Raw genomic sequence first — 14141 nt, forward strand, 5'->3', positions numbered from 1 at the left:
AGCAAGGCTTACATTACTGCAGTTCCTAGTTACACAATTATATTTTAAATACTGGAATCATAGAGACTTGCACTGCTACATGCCTACCTACTGTATGCCATCTGTCAAGCTCTGTGTTGCTGCAGACAGCTTAACTAAAATGCTGCATTCACGTCATATGGGAAAATTAGTAGATATGAGTTTCCTACTAGAAAATACTATTCACCTCACCTCTATTTTCATGTTGTAAATACTAGTTGAAAACACATTTCACCTCATCTTTTAGGTTATAAATACCACTTGAAAATACCACATTCAGTGGGAAAATGCTGCTTGCCTGCAGACCCCCTGCCGGGGTTATGTCAGTGCCTCTGGTCAAAGCCCCTGATGTTCCAAAATTTCAGTTGTGCCGCTTGTTGCAGTCGATCGAGTTGCAATGCAATCACTTCAACATGTAAATTGAAAACGGAAGTCAATCACCAATGGCTAAAATATAAATTTTCAATGTTGTTGAGAGAATCAACGGCAACAGTTTTTAAATAATTTGAAGAAAATCCTCCTCCTGAATGAAGAGAATTGAAAGAATTGGCACAAACCCTGACACAAACACTCAGAGGCACCCACACACTGAGAGACTTTCACCAACCTTTGGTTGACATTCTGCTCTTTTCCCCCTCTGTCAGGAAATGCTGCAGGAGGAAACTCGTCAGAAGTTGGCTCTTGGCTCCAGGGTGCGAGCACTGGAGGAGGAGAGGAATGGACTGATGGAAAGAGTAGAGGAGGAAGAGGAGAGAGCCAAGGAGCTGACCCGGCAGATCCAGACTCACACCCAGCAGGTACACAGTTATGTCCAACCCTGCAACGGTTGCTTCATCTGATGTAGATAGATAGATCTGTATTGTCCCCATGGTGGGAATTTGTTTTCACAGCCTGTACAAAAAACACTCAAGAAGCATCTGTCCCCAGTAAAAAAAAACATTTACAACATGCAAACCAGAACAAAAATGTAAAAGCTGTGGTTGAATGGTTATTGCTTTGTGAAGGGTCACTGAGTGTATCCATGACATTTACAAACCTTCCCCCCCGCCTCTGCAGCTGGCTGAACTGCGTAAGCAGTCGGAGGAGGTGAACACTGCGGTGGAGGCCGGGGAGGAGACGCGCAGGAAACTCCAGAGAGAGCTGGACAGTGCCACCCAGAGGGAGCGACAGAAGGAGGAGGAGAAAGAGAGAGTGGAGAGGCAGAGGGAAAGGCTGAGGGAGGAGATAGAGGACATGACTCTGGCCCTGCAGAGAGAGAGGCAGAACTGCACCGCGCTGGAGAAGAGGCAGAAGAAGTTTGACCAGGTTAGTGGCAGATTGAAGGTTAGGAAGGCAACCTTGTGACCAGACTGTGTTGCACTGTGCAACTATGAGATCTAAATGTGTATAGCTGCAAAAGAATTGTGCAAAGTTTAAGGGAGAGCACTAGCTGTGACCCTTGTTATGTGTAGAATGGGGAAAATGACAGAGCCACCGTTCCTAAAATGTCCTCCCTTGACCCCTGACCCCTAACCTTTGCCCTCTCCACTTTGCCCCTCAGTGTCTGGCGGAGGAGAAGGCCGTGAGCGCTCGGCTGGCAGAGGAGAGGGACAGAGCCGAAGCAGACAGCAGAGAGAAGGAGACGCGCTCTCTGGCACTGGCCCGAGCGCTGCAGGTAAACTGTGGCAGCATTTACTCTAAAGAGCTGTCAGTCATGTTTCACTGTAAGGTTTTTGTTAACACAGTATCTAGTTTCAATATTTAATCCACTAGCTAATCTGGCATCGGTGATAGTTGGCACGATAAAGCTGTTATCGTGGTTCTTGAGTTTGTGTTCCTACAATGTCAGTTCTGGGCATGTATGATAACAATGCTGTGATTGTGGTGCTTAATCTTCTTCTGTGTATCTGTGTGTAGGAGGCCCAGGACCAGAGGGAGGAGCTAGAGAGGGCCAACAAGCAGCTCCGTATGGAAATGGAACAGCTAGTCAACCAGCAGGACGATGTTGGCAAGAATGTAAGAATCTGTTTCTCGTTTTCACCCTCTGTTCTCATCTTCCCCTCCGTCTTTATTTCCCTGTCTGAGTCCACAATTATTTACCCTCTCGCCTCCTCCTGTGTCAGGTCCATGAGCTGGAGCGCTCCCGAAGGGCGCTGGAAACAGAGGCCCAGAACCTGCGAGTTCAGACCCAGGAGTTGGAGGAGGAGCTGTCAGAGGCGGAGAACTCACGGCTGAGGCTGGAGGTCACCCTGCAGGCCCTCAAGGCTCAGTTCGAGAGGGAGATCAGCACCAACGAGGAGAAGGGAGAGGAGAAGAGGAGGGCCCTCAGCAAACAGGTAGGGAAGGACAGAGAAGAGGACAGTGGGGTTACTGTTAGACTTCACCCCTCTCCCCAAAGCACTCTAAATTTCCTCCTGTCCTCTCTCCTATCGCAGGTGAGGGAGTTGGAGAGCCAGTTGGAGGAGGAGAGGAGTCAGCGCTCTCAGGCCGTGTCTGTGAAGAAGCAGCTGGAAGCGGAGCTGCAGGAGGCCGAGGCCCAGGTGGAGGCAGCCACCCGCGGCAGGGAGGAGGGCGTGAAGCAGCTACGGAGGCTGCAGGTAAAGTTGAACCCCCCCGCCTCTCTCTCCAGTGATTTTCTACACCTGTCAACATGCGGCATGCTAAATGGTGTTTTTATGCGTCTCAGGCTCAGATGAAGGAAGTTCTCCGCGAGCTAGATGAGACCAAGCTGGCTCGGGACGAGGTGGTCGCCCAGTCGAAAGACAGTGAGAAACGCCTGCAAACTCTGGAGGCCGAACTCCTGCAGCTCACTGAGGTGTGTGTGTGTGTGTGTGTGAAAACTGAAACCCGACAGAAGTAATGTGCTTAACATGGGTATTAGTGTTTTTAATGAGTTTTAATCCCTGACTGTTTCATTCTTCTTTCTGTAGGAGCTGTCTGTGTCTGAGAGGCAGAGGAGACAGGCCCAGCAGGAGAGAGACGAGATGGCCGACGAGATGGTCAACAGCACCACTGGAAAGTTAGTATCACTTTACTAATGACATACTATGTGTCAGTTGGTGTGTGTATATGTGCATTACTGATGCTGTCTATGTGTGTGTGCAGGACAGCACTGTGTGAAGAGAAGCGGAGGTTAGAGTCGCGGGTCACTCAGCTGGAAGAGGAGCTGGAAGAAGAGCAAAGTAACTCTGAACTACTGGCAGAGAGACAAAGGAAGACGGTTCTACAGGTAGATGATGTACACACACACACACCACTCATATGTTAATAGACTCTCTGTTCATTTCCCTTTCTTTCTTTCTCTGTCACTTCTGCATACACGGTTTACATACCGTTACATACACACACACGCACACAAGCACACACATTTTCATTGCTGCCATTCTGCTTCCCGTCCAGGTGGAGACCCTGACAGTTCAGCTGCAGGGAGAGAGGACTCTGACCCAGAAGGCCGAGGCGGCGCGGGAGCAGCTGGAGAGGCAGAACAAGGAGCTGAAGACCCGGCTGGGGGAGCTGGAGGGAGCCGTCAGGGGAAAACACCGGCTCAGCGTCGCTGCCCTGGAGGCCAAGATAGACTCCATGGAGGAGCAGCTGGAACAGGAGAGACAGTGAGGGACACATACACACATAAATACACACACACATACACACATACCACGAGTGTGCACAGGGTCAGAAATTAGCGGGGGCTCAGGGCATAAATACCCTTGAAAGTAAAAAAAGCAAAAACTGCCCTGGATAATTAGGAATACCCGGTTTTTGCCTCCTCCGAAAAGGACCAAAATTCCCCTATAAATCAGATCAAGGGGGCAAAAAACACCCTCTGATAAATGAGTGGCTCTTGTATCTTCACACACATGCACAGACACAACAGTTGTAGCTTCTTACATTGCTTGGTGTAGCAAGTAACTTATCCTGACCTTTTTTTTCCTCTCAGGGAGCGAGCAATAGCCAACAAACTGGTGCGGAAGACGGAGAAGAAACTGAAGGAGGTGATGATGCAGGCAGAAGACGAGAGGAGACATGCAGACCAGTACAGAGAGCAGGTATGAGCCACGGGAATCAGCACACAACAATATAGGCAGGGGCCGATCCGTAAATAATAGTTTAATGGGGGTCAGATGACCTAAGATTGTCGCTCTAATTGTGCCTCAGGGCACAAAGAGAGTGTTGAAAAATCATCCCAAAATGAGTGATTTATCCGGCTCAGTCCAGCCTAATCCTAATCCCGCCCTGGCATCTGTGTGTGCATGGGGAGGGAAGGGGATATTCCACTCCCAAAATAAATCCCTCAGCACACAGTAGAGACACTGACTCCCCTCCCAAAACATCATCGCTGATAATCTGTCAGATTTAATCTCACTCCTGATCCCTATCAGTCCTCCTGCTCTCAGACTAATCTCTCTTTTTCTATATCCATCTCCTTCCCTCTCCTCCCTCATTCTCTTCCCCTATTTCCTCCATTCTCATGTCTCGCCCTTTACCCTGCGCTCCGAAATTCCCTCTATCCCTTTTCCCTCTTCTCTCCAATCACTCCCCCCTCCTCTCTCTCTCTCTCTCTCTCTCTCTCTCTCTCTCTCTCTCTCTCTCTCCTCCCTTCATCCGCTCCTCCAGCTGGATAAGTCTATGGGCCGGCTGAGGCAGTTGAAGAGGCAGCTGGAGGAGGTGGAGGAGGAGAATTCCCGCTCCAGCGCTCAGAAGAGGAAGCTGCAGAGAGAGCTGGAGGAGCTCACAGACAGCAGTCAGAGCATGACACGGGAGATCACCGCCCTTCGCAGCCAGCTCAGGTAACCAGGGGTGTGTGTGTGTGTGTGTCTGGGTGTGTGTTTCCATGTTTGCATGACTTAATGTGTGAGTACGGTGAGCGTTCCAAGTGAATCATCATCTTTTATTGTGTTTTGATTTTAACCCCCCATTAACATGATATGGTTTGTTTTGCTTTGCTCTTTCGTTGCATCCGTTTGTGTCCATCTAACACTGACACACTGTCCATCTGTCTGCGTCACACCACCACTCAGCATCCCTGAATGGAGACCAGAGAAGTAGGTCACTGTGTGGTTGTGAGTGTGGGTGTGTGTGGGATGGGGATGGGTGTGTCCAAGCACATATACATTCATGTGTTGTGCATGGTTTGCTGGCAGTTTGTTGTTTTTATAGTTTTGTGCAATTAATCTGTAGTTCCATAACATATTTTATTAGTTTCATTGTGATTTTCTATTCATCTTATTGTTTCACCACCTGAAAGTGCTTTTCAAATCTTGCCCTCAAAATCCAATATTCCAGTTTTTCTCCCCTTCTGCCTGAAGGTTACTTGATTAATAATTGAAATTGATTAATGATTGAAGTATTTAAACGGTTGATTTATTTAAGTGGTTATCCTGAGGAATCCCTGGGTCTCACACCACACGGTCGCAGCGGGACGTAACACACACACTCTCCCTCTCCAGGCGCGCTCCGTTGCCCCTGGCGATGCGTGGACGCAGAGCGTTGGTTGACGACCTCTCGCTGGAGAACTCTGACTCGGAGGAGCCGCCCGCCTCGCCAACACCCTCCTCCGGACCCCCGGGGACCCCGACTCCGTCCTCTGAACACAGCCTGGACCCGCCGCCGCCCTACAGCCTCAACAACACTGAGTGACACACACATAGACTCTCAGATACACACATACACTCACACATACACACAGAAACACACAAACACACACGCATTGGCCTCTCACAGCCTCAACTACTCAGGGGTGAAGGAGTGACATGCACACAGTACAGAACAGAACATTATAGTACATAAAGATAAACATACAAACTCATGTATACAGTGTAGAACAAATACATCAGGCGCTAACACAAACACACTATGATGTAAACACACACAGACTGATATATCACTGCTCTTTACAGTTTTGCCTCCTTTTTCCGAGCAAGAGCAGAAAACACACACACACACACACAAAACAACATTCTTCGAAGAGGAGACAACTGGAATTGATTTTTAGTTTAAATGCACTGAGTGACAAAACCATAAGACTGTAAATCTCTGCATTACATCTATGTAAATGCATTTCTGGGAAGCTAAACTACACCTCCCAGAATTCCAAGGGGAAAGCTAATTATATCAGCATAGTCGTCATCTAATTCCATGATGCTGTACAATGCTTACAGGGCAGAAAACAATATGGCTATCAAGTCTTTTAGGAAGTATTTCAATATTTAAGCCATGTTTAACTCTTTGACGAGGATAGCTAGGAAATGTACAATCTACCTGATTTTGCAAAGGGCTGCTGGAATAGAACGTGAGGGTGAAATTAGTTCTCAAAAGGGTTGAGACAATCTACATGTTGCAGAAAATAGTTAACAAGTGGAAGTCATAAACACACGTGGTACGGAGAACTCACCTTCTCTAAGTGTGTGTGTTAAGGCCATGCTCTGATTGCAAGTGTGATAAACAACTTAACATCTGTATATTTTACTAAACTTTTTAAAAAACCTCAAATGAAACTTGAAATGATCTGGAAATCATTATTGGATCAAAACAGAAAGGAAAAAGAGTGGAGGAAAGAGAATATACACGTTGTGACACATTTTCAGTGAGAGAGCAATAGAGAAGCGAGAAAATTGGTAATATTGATATTTAATGCGCAGCTGAGAACAAGCCAGCATCAACTTTTTATTGGAAATGGCTGATCAGGAACCGGGAAGCATTACGCTAACCTTCGATCATAATCGTCACTCAACAAGTCCCGTAACATATTGATACATTTTTCATATCATGTGTCGTGATTGTAATGACACCAACAAGTGCATCACTTTCATAAATGACCATAAAAAGCAACCAACATGCAGTCAAGCTTGGTGCACCAAGGTTCTTTCAAATGATATGTCCTTTTTCTATAGATTAGGAACAGTATGTAGTTAGATATTGCAGTAGATAGCACTAGATAGTTTCTTTAACTTAAGTCTTAACATATTGCTTCTTATTGACTACAGGTATTTGAATTTGTATAATTTATATCAATCTAAATATGATCCTAAGTTATTGATTGCTGGTTGTTTTCTGTATGATTCTGTCTTGTGGGCAAGCATGTTATTATGATTACTTCTGGTATTGCTGGCACTGATGTCAGGCTCTTCTCAGCCTGAACTTTATTACATTCTCACAGTCATGAAGCTCAGCGTAGTTACGGTCAGCACAGTCCTTTTTTCAGTCAGCTTTAGCCTTCAGATGTCAGAGGCGAACATCCATGGAAGACCTGGTCTGAATTGCTGGTGGATTACTGTATTTGTCTCGTTTAGGTCACTTTTAGTTTGCTGTATCATTTTGTCATCTTGGTTTCTTCACAGAAAAGAAATAGAAATGTATGGGATGTGTACCGCAGCAAAACAACTTTAAGTCTAGAAATAAGCTGTGGAGAACTGTACCAATTTATCTTTTTACTCAAAGCAGAAAAAATTGTGACAATGGATCTTTTTTTTTTATTGTTTTAGACTGACATACTCATTTTTAACAAATGCATCATATTTTATTTTGAACAAGCATCTTGTACATTGTAATATTGATTTTTACTGATTAACTGTGTAAATTATTAATCAAACAAAGCTTTTGTGTTTAACCAAATGGTGGGCGTATGGATGAGAAAAGGGACTTAAATTTGTAGTAAACGTAGAGTAGCGTAGAATAGAGTAGAAGACAGGAGTAGAGGCTGGTTAGATTTTCCACCAAACGTCCGGTGACTTACCTGGATGATTCCCTTAGTAGAGAAAATTCAGTCTCTGCTCACGATTCCTGTGTAGAAGATTGTAGAACAGCGAGACTTGCAGTGCTTTCAGATAGTGGATTAATGTGACAATGGAGGCAGTAAAGAATTAATCGTCAAAAACACTTTTATGAAATGAATGGCAAGTAGAACAAGAAGTAGATTTTTTTTTTAAACTCAAGCGAAACACAAAATTAGATAAACGTGTGTGGTGTCTGTGATTCAGTGCTGCCCTTATACACTGATCAGTTTACCCTTCTGGAAAAGACACTGTGTTTTAAAACCTGGCTTTGAAGATTTTTTTCCCTTTGGTGAAACATCTCCATTTCCCTAGCATGTTTCACTCATGTTTTATTTATCTTTTGACAGATAAAGGTCTTTTTTTTATTTTGTTTCTGACTCCCCCTCGCACCTGTATGCCTGACACAGCTGTAAGTCTGTACAGGAAGATAATGTGATGTCTAGTTTTTAGACAAAGACACACAGAGCGATGTCTTAATTAACCAGGACATGCTGCTTCAGCTACTCAACCTAATAGAAACGGTGTAATTTGTGCTTTAATTTTCAATGGGAAATAAAGCAGATAAAGATTGTGTAGTTGAGATCACAAATGGTGTTTCTAGAATTGTTCATAATGGGGTTTTTTTTGTTTTTTTCCCATTGTGGAAATATATACTATATGGCAAAGAATTAATGATGCTGTTGGCGTTTACCATTGATTACACACAGGACCAGTAGTGTTCGGTAATCAGGGTTGTCTACTGTTGCTTTCTGAAAACTGGTTCATCATTACTGCTCCCTCTTAGTTTTATTCTAATGCATATGGGATGAAAAATACCAAGTAGGTGGAGTAGATTTTACTCTAATGAGGCAGCATTGCAAAGGTAACATCTGCGCTGACAAAACAAAAACGGTGAACCTGTATCTATGTACAATAGTTCCCAGGCTTAACGTCCCATGTGTATCCTTTTATATTTTTTAGACATGTATGTTTTTTGCCAAGCCAGGTTCACCGTGACTCAAGTTTAGTGACGGGTGATTATGAAAAAAGATCAAACTGAGGGATAACTGGGTGAAGAATGAGTTTGTCTTTGACTACTGAGCAACGACATATATTTAATACCCTGTGAGGTTTTTTTGTTTTTTTTGTTCTTTTTTCTGTATGTATGATTCTTTTATTTTGTCAATATGCAAAGGATTCTGTTTGATGGGGTGTTTTGTAAGATACTGTGTAAATGCTGCACTTTACACACAACTAATGGGGATAAACACAGCCGGACATCATCAGTAGATTGCGTCCACTTGTCAGGTCACAGATCTCAAAGAGGCCGACATGGCATTATGTCAACTGAGCTGGTATTAACGTGTTATCAGGATACAATCTGTCACTTTAACTGTTTGTTCACTTAAATGTTATAATCTCAAAATGTCATATCAGTGTCTAAATGTGGTGTAGACGCCTTGATAGATCAAAATCCCAAGGCAAATGGGTTGAACTGCTGGAACGAGGACAGATCAGTTCAAGTGTCTGTTCACCTGTAGCAAGAGACAAGGCCGGTGCTTCTTAAAGGTGTTATTATTTTTTTTCTCTGTGTTTGTTTATGGCTACTGTGGAACTTGAAACATTTTGGAAATGTGTTTTATTGTTTAGCCTTTTTTTTTGTTTATGATGCTGTAATTATAAAACATCTGACCGGGGTTAACTTTAATATATGTCGTTGGTTTTGATCTCTGTGTGGCTGTGTTTGTTTATTTGAGGGTACAGGCTGGACACACACACATACACACTCATACGCATGTACACACTCACCTTACAGGAGTTATTAGTATTATTACACAGTATTCATCATTGTTTATTTATATTATGCATATTTGACAGCACTTCCAACATTGATAATACACACTTCGGTCAATAAGATCACTTTATCATTACTTCACACAGACTGAGATTCACACACACACTAAATTCACAGAATTGACAGTTTAACAAACGTACACAGAGGGTTTGGTACAAAAGGGGTGTAAATGACATTTTGGCTGAAAATGAGTATTATATATCACTGGAAAGCTCTTCTTAATGGTCAAACACATTTGTAACCACATGCAATATCTTACAATAAATTGGAAAATCCAAAAGACTCAGGTGAAAACCCTAGATTAAATTTGGCACAAAAGGGCTTAACTGCACCTAATTGCTTTCTATAGAATATCCATTTTCTGAATCTTAATCTCTGTAATAGTAATGAGTATGAAATTCCTGTGATATGTTTTGAATAAACAAGATGCAATCATTTAAAGTAGTTTGCTCTGCTATAAACTAAGGAAAAGGTCACTTCACTGTACGCCCCTTTCGCTCTAAACCCTCGACATGCACACTAGGAGAACAGCCATAGTGCCAAAGCCATCGCTGAAGAGTCTGAAACATGGCTCACAGAGCTCTTCACATCGGTTCAATAAGTAACAAACTGGCCTCCCTAACTAGCACCCAGGTGACTCCCTGTCCTGTCCTGGAGGATGTCAGTGAACAGCCAGTCTTCCTCGTGGGGCAGGGTTGGTACAGGATGGTGTTGAGGGATCTGAGTCGGGGCACAGAAGGACTGAGCTACACCTTCGAACAGTCTGCCATTTTGATTATTCTCACAGTTTACCAGCATGGAGGGACTCTCTTGCTGGGGACACTGGTATGTGTTGAGGTGTGAGACGCCGTAATGGTAACTCGTCGAGGTGGACAGTTGGTTTGGGATGAGCGCCTGTGAGCTCCTCTGATCACACAGGGAGTGGGACAGGGTCAATCCCTGATCTCCATGACAACTGTATCCATGTTCATATCTGTACTCACCACTCTCATTGTGCGGATGTTCCATCTCAGATCTAAAATCTCCATCGCTGCGGATTATCATCTTGTCCATGAAACTTTCTGACTGGTCCATAAATGTGACATCATCAGCACACACCTCCCCCCCTCCTGTCCCCTCAGCACCATCACCTTGGCACGCACAGATACTTTCGAAGTAGGCCTCCACCTCCATGCATCCTCCTAAGTCCTCATCATCGGCGTTGAAGAGATCCATCATGTCTGTCCACTGACTGTCCACAATGTCAGCTATGTTCTTCTCAGCCTGTGTGCCGGTGGAGATGCCTGCGACCATTTGGATGGAGAAGTCGCAAGAGTCGAGAGACAGCGGAGAAAGCTCTGGGGAGAAGGAGGGAGGGACGGAGCAGTCCAGACTTTGAAGGATATTAGAGTTTGAGTCATGTTTGAATTGTGCATCGTATGTTTCTTTGACTTTTGCAGCCCAACTGCAATGCGTGTCTTCTGATAGGCTGCCGGTTGCCTTTAGTGGGTTTTCATCACCATAGTTCTCTGTATGAAAGAGCTCCTTCTCATGATAACAGTCTGTTTGTTTTGGTGAGCTCAGAGATATGAATTCAACCAGTTTGTGATTTCCACTCCCTTTTTTGTGTGTCTGTCTGTGTGTTCCTTTGCCCTGGTTGTTCTTTCCAGCGGTGCAGGTTTTGGACTGTGATTTGGGGCGGAGGTTCCAAAGATCTCCCGAGTCTGGCTGCTTCTTGTTACTGACCTCATGCGTCTCATGCGAGCCAAGAGAGGGGTCAGATCCAGACTTTGAGATGCCATCTATGTCTGTCTGAGCTTTGCCTTCATCTGGATTGTGTAGAAAAACATCTTGGGAGGGGCTACCTGACTGGTCAGGCGTCACAGGCTTCTGTGATGGTAAAGAGGTGATTTTATTCTCCTCTTCCGTAGAAAAAAGAACAGATGCTAGGTGGTGGTTTGCTGCTTCTATGTCCGCAAACTTTCTGTTAAGAGAGACAGATGAAATATGAAGATGAAATGTTGGAACTACAGTATTTTCTGAAATGTCTTAAGGCTCTGAAAAGGACAAACTGTTGGCATTGTAGTTTACTAGTTGCCAGTTTACTAGTAGTTGCCTTTCAGCGACTCACCTCTGGATCATGTTGTGCAGGAAGCGTCGGTGGTTGACCTGCCGTTTGGATGGACGGTTTTTGCGGGGCTTCTGGAGGGTCCTCATCATGTGACCCGCCGCTGATGTCACGAAGGTGTAGAGGTCACGACCCCAGGGGACGCCTCGCTCCAACCCGGGTTCAAGGGTCACAGAGATGGATGGTCGCATGGCTGGGGAGAGAGAGGGAGGGAGATGAGAACAGGATGAGCTGAGAGAGGATGGGAGGTAAAAGAGGGGGGAAATAAAGAAGGTATGACAGGATGACTGGTGGTATTTTTATTTTTGAGTGAAGGGTAAAGAAAAACGTTAGACACAGAGAGGCAGTGAAGAATCTGAGGTAGACAGTATCTGCCATTGCTCTGAGTGATACTCTGTTTACAGTAAATTAGATCAAATTCACTCCATTTTGAGCTGTATAACACATAATCAAAATGTTAAGGAATTATAAAAACATTGACCTGGATGCCATAATCCATGCATTTGAATCAGATGAGAGTAGCCTAACCCAGGTAATTAAAGCAAAGGAAGATCAGTACAAAGGAGCTCACTTAAAAATTGAAACAAGCAATTAAGCAGCAATTAAAAACTATTTGCTATGGAACATACAAGCATTAGCAACACCATTCAGAACTGTAAAGGGTGCCAATATACCTATGATACTTCAGATTAGCAGTATAATTCAATCACTATAATCACTGTTATAGTAGAGAATTAATAAATTGGAAGCCTAACTGCAATCTGTTAGCTCTGGTCAATTGTAGTTCTACTTTGTTCGGCTCTACAGAGAAGAAAAATCAGAAAAGCATGCTTACCTTTACACTGCTCAGGCTGCTGTGTGTCTTCCTATCTTTCTACAACCTGAACTGAGGATTCAGCTTGAGGTGGGTGGACTAGTTCAGGAAGAGGTGTGGTGTTTTAATTGTCATTGTATGTATGTGTATGTGTGTCTGTGTGTGTGTGTGTGTGTGTGTGTGTGTGTGTGTGTGTGTGTGTGTGTGTGTGTGCGTGTGTGTGTGTCTTGTGGGTCTGTGTGCGCAAATTAAGTCAAGTGACACAAGTGCTCAATGCAAATCCACAAATTCTCTTTTTCCAATAGTATGAATGGAATCCAACTTGACAAATTGATAGTGGGAGAGGAAGTGAGAGAAGATGAGAGACACTGAAAAGAAAGAGGCAATTATCTGAGAAGTCAACCGCCTGTGGAAGTGTGGGCACACGTCTCCATTGTGTGGCACACTAAAGGCAGCTTGTTAAATACTAGACACAAACGCACCAGTTGAGGCAGTTAACAAGCCCTTAATTGATCAGCTTAAACTCTGGCCCTAATTATCACATTCTCAGAGCGAAGAGCCAAGATGGTTGCTAGTGGCTTTAATTGCCCTTTGCAATTCTATGGCACACCTTCCAAGTACAGAATTTTACATATCTATGGCAGCAGATGGGTGAATAGGAGAGAGAGAGAGCAAGAGAGAGAGAAATGGAACAATGGACCAATTTATTTATTTATTGTTAACTTTTGCTACTTTTTTTAGTTTTTACTGTGGATGTTCAAACTGACCCAAACCTGATTTTTAAAGGAGCCTCGTTTTTGTCATACACATTGAGATGATCTTGCATGATTGATATCCTACTTATTGTTATTGATTTATATTTTGGTGCAAGGCTTGCAGCTGTGAATAGATCTTATCCAGACACTAAATCTCAATCAGCTTTATGATCCTGTGCTGGCCTGTCTTTACACTAATACATATAAAATTTTACTCATCTTAGTATGCCAAGCTTAATGTTGAATGAGAAAACTAATCAAAGGAAGGAAGCTTTGCTGCAGGAGTGGCATCTATTTATAGTGACAGCACATGTGCTTCAGACCAGGGGGCTGTACAGCTAACATTCTGGTGCACTTTCGCCTTTAACACTTCACTCATTGGGGCAAATTATCTGTGGTAAGTGACAACAACCGCTTTATACATGTTACACAGCCAGGAGGAGAAAATACTCACGCACATTTTCATTTACATAGGAAGGTATAAGACTAAAATATTTAAGCATAAATGCCTAAACTCATAATAACAATATCATACCTTCTGAGTGTGATGTTTCATGTGTACTGCTATTGGAGCTTCAGCCAATTATACTGGCCTAAATCTACATAAATCAAGGATAATAGAAGCTACAACAGTTTGCAGGCTGCTGTTTCTTTCATATCAGTTCTCAACAGTCTTCTGGAGATTATTGCTTTGTGGGTCATTCCTCACATGTGGTATTTTCTCAGATTCTTCTCCACTGGGCTGATAAAGCCTTATCACACATTCTCCGGCACAGTGGCAGAACTTTGACCGGCTGAGAAAACCTCCTTCACCTCTGGATTCATCTCTAACTGGCTGAGAGTTACTCAGCCCCTCCTCACC

General features: G+C 43.8%; 1 protein-coding gene across 1 annotated transcript in view; it reads left to right on the forward strand.

The window, feature by feature from the left end:
- myh14 (myosin, heavy chain 14, non-muscle) overlaps positions 1-9475 on the forward strand; it is a 31316-nt gene extending 21841 nt beyond the window's left edge. Inside the window, exons 31-44 of the mRNA XM_071546102.1 lie at positions 663-815; positions 1075-1323; positions 1559-1672; positions 1915-2013; positions 2121-2333; positions 2433-2594; positions 2684-2812; positions 2928-3016; positions 3103-3226; positions 3397-3605; positions 3935-4043; positions 4612-4784; positions 5016-5039; positions 5445-9475. Coding sequence (XP_071402203.1) covers positions 663-815; positions 1075-1323; positions 1559-1672; positions 1915-2013; positions 2121-2333; positions 2433-2594; positions 2684-2812; positions 2928-3016; positions 3103-3226; positions 3397-3605; positions 3935-4043; positions 4612-4784; positions 5016-5039; positions 5445-5634 — 2037 coding nt within the window. The 3' untranslated portion in view covers positions 5635-9475. The remainder of the gene's footprint in view (positions 1-662; positions 816-1074; positions 1324-1558; positions 1673-1914; positions 2014-2120; positions 2334-2432; positions 2595-2683; positions 2813-2927; positions 3017-3102; positions 3227-3396; positions 3606-3934; positions 4044-4611; positions 4785-5015; positions 5040-5444) is intronic.
- Positions 9476-14141: the final 4666 nt, after the last annotated feature.

This window comes from Centroberyx affinis, unplaced genomic scaffold, assembly GCF_046629955.1.
Source record: "Centroberyx affinis isolate AG114_WGS23_722 - 3 ecotype Tasmania unplaced genomic scaffold, CSIRO-AGI_Caff_v1 ptg005130l_1, whole genome shotgun sequence".
NCBI classification, from domain to species: domain Eukaryota; kingdom Metazoa; phylum Chordata; class Actinopteri; order Beryciformes; family Berycidae; genus Centroberyx; species Centroberyx affinis.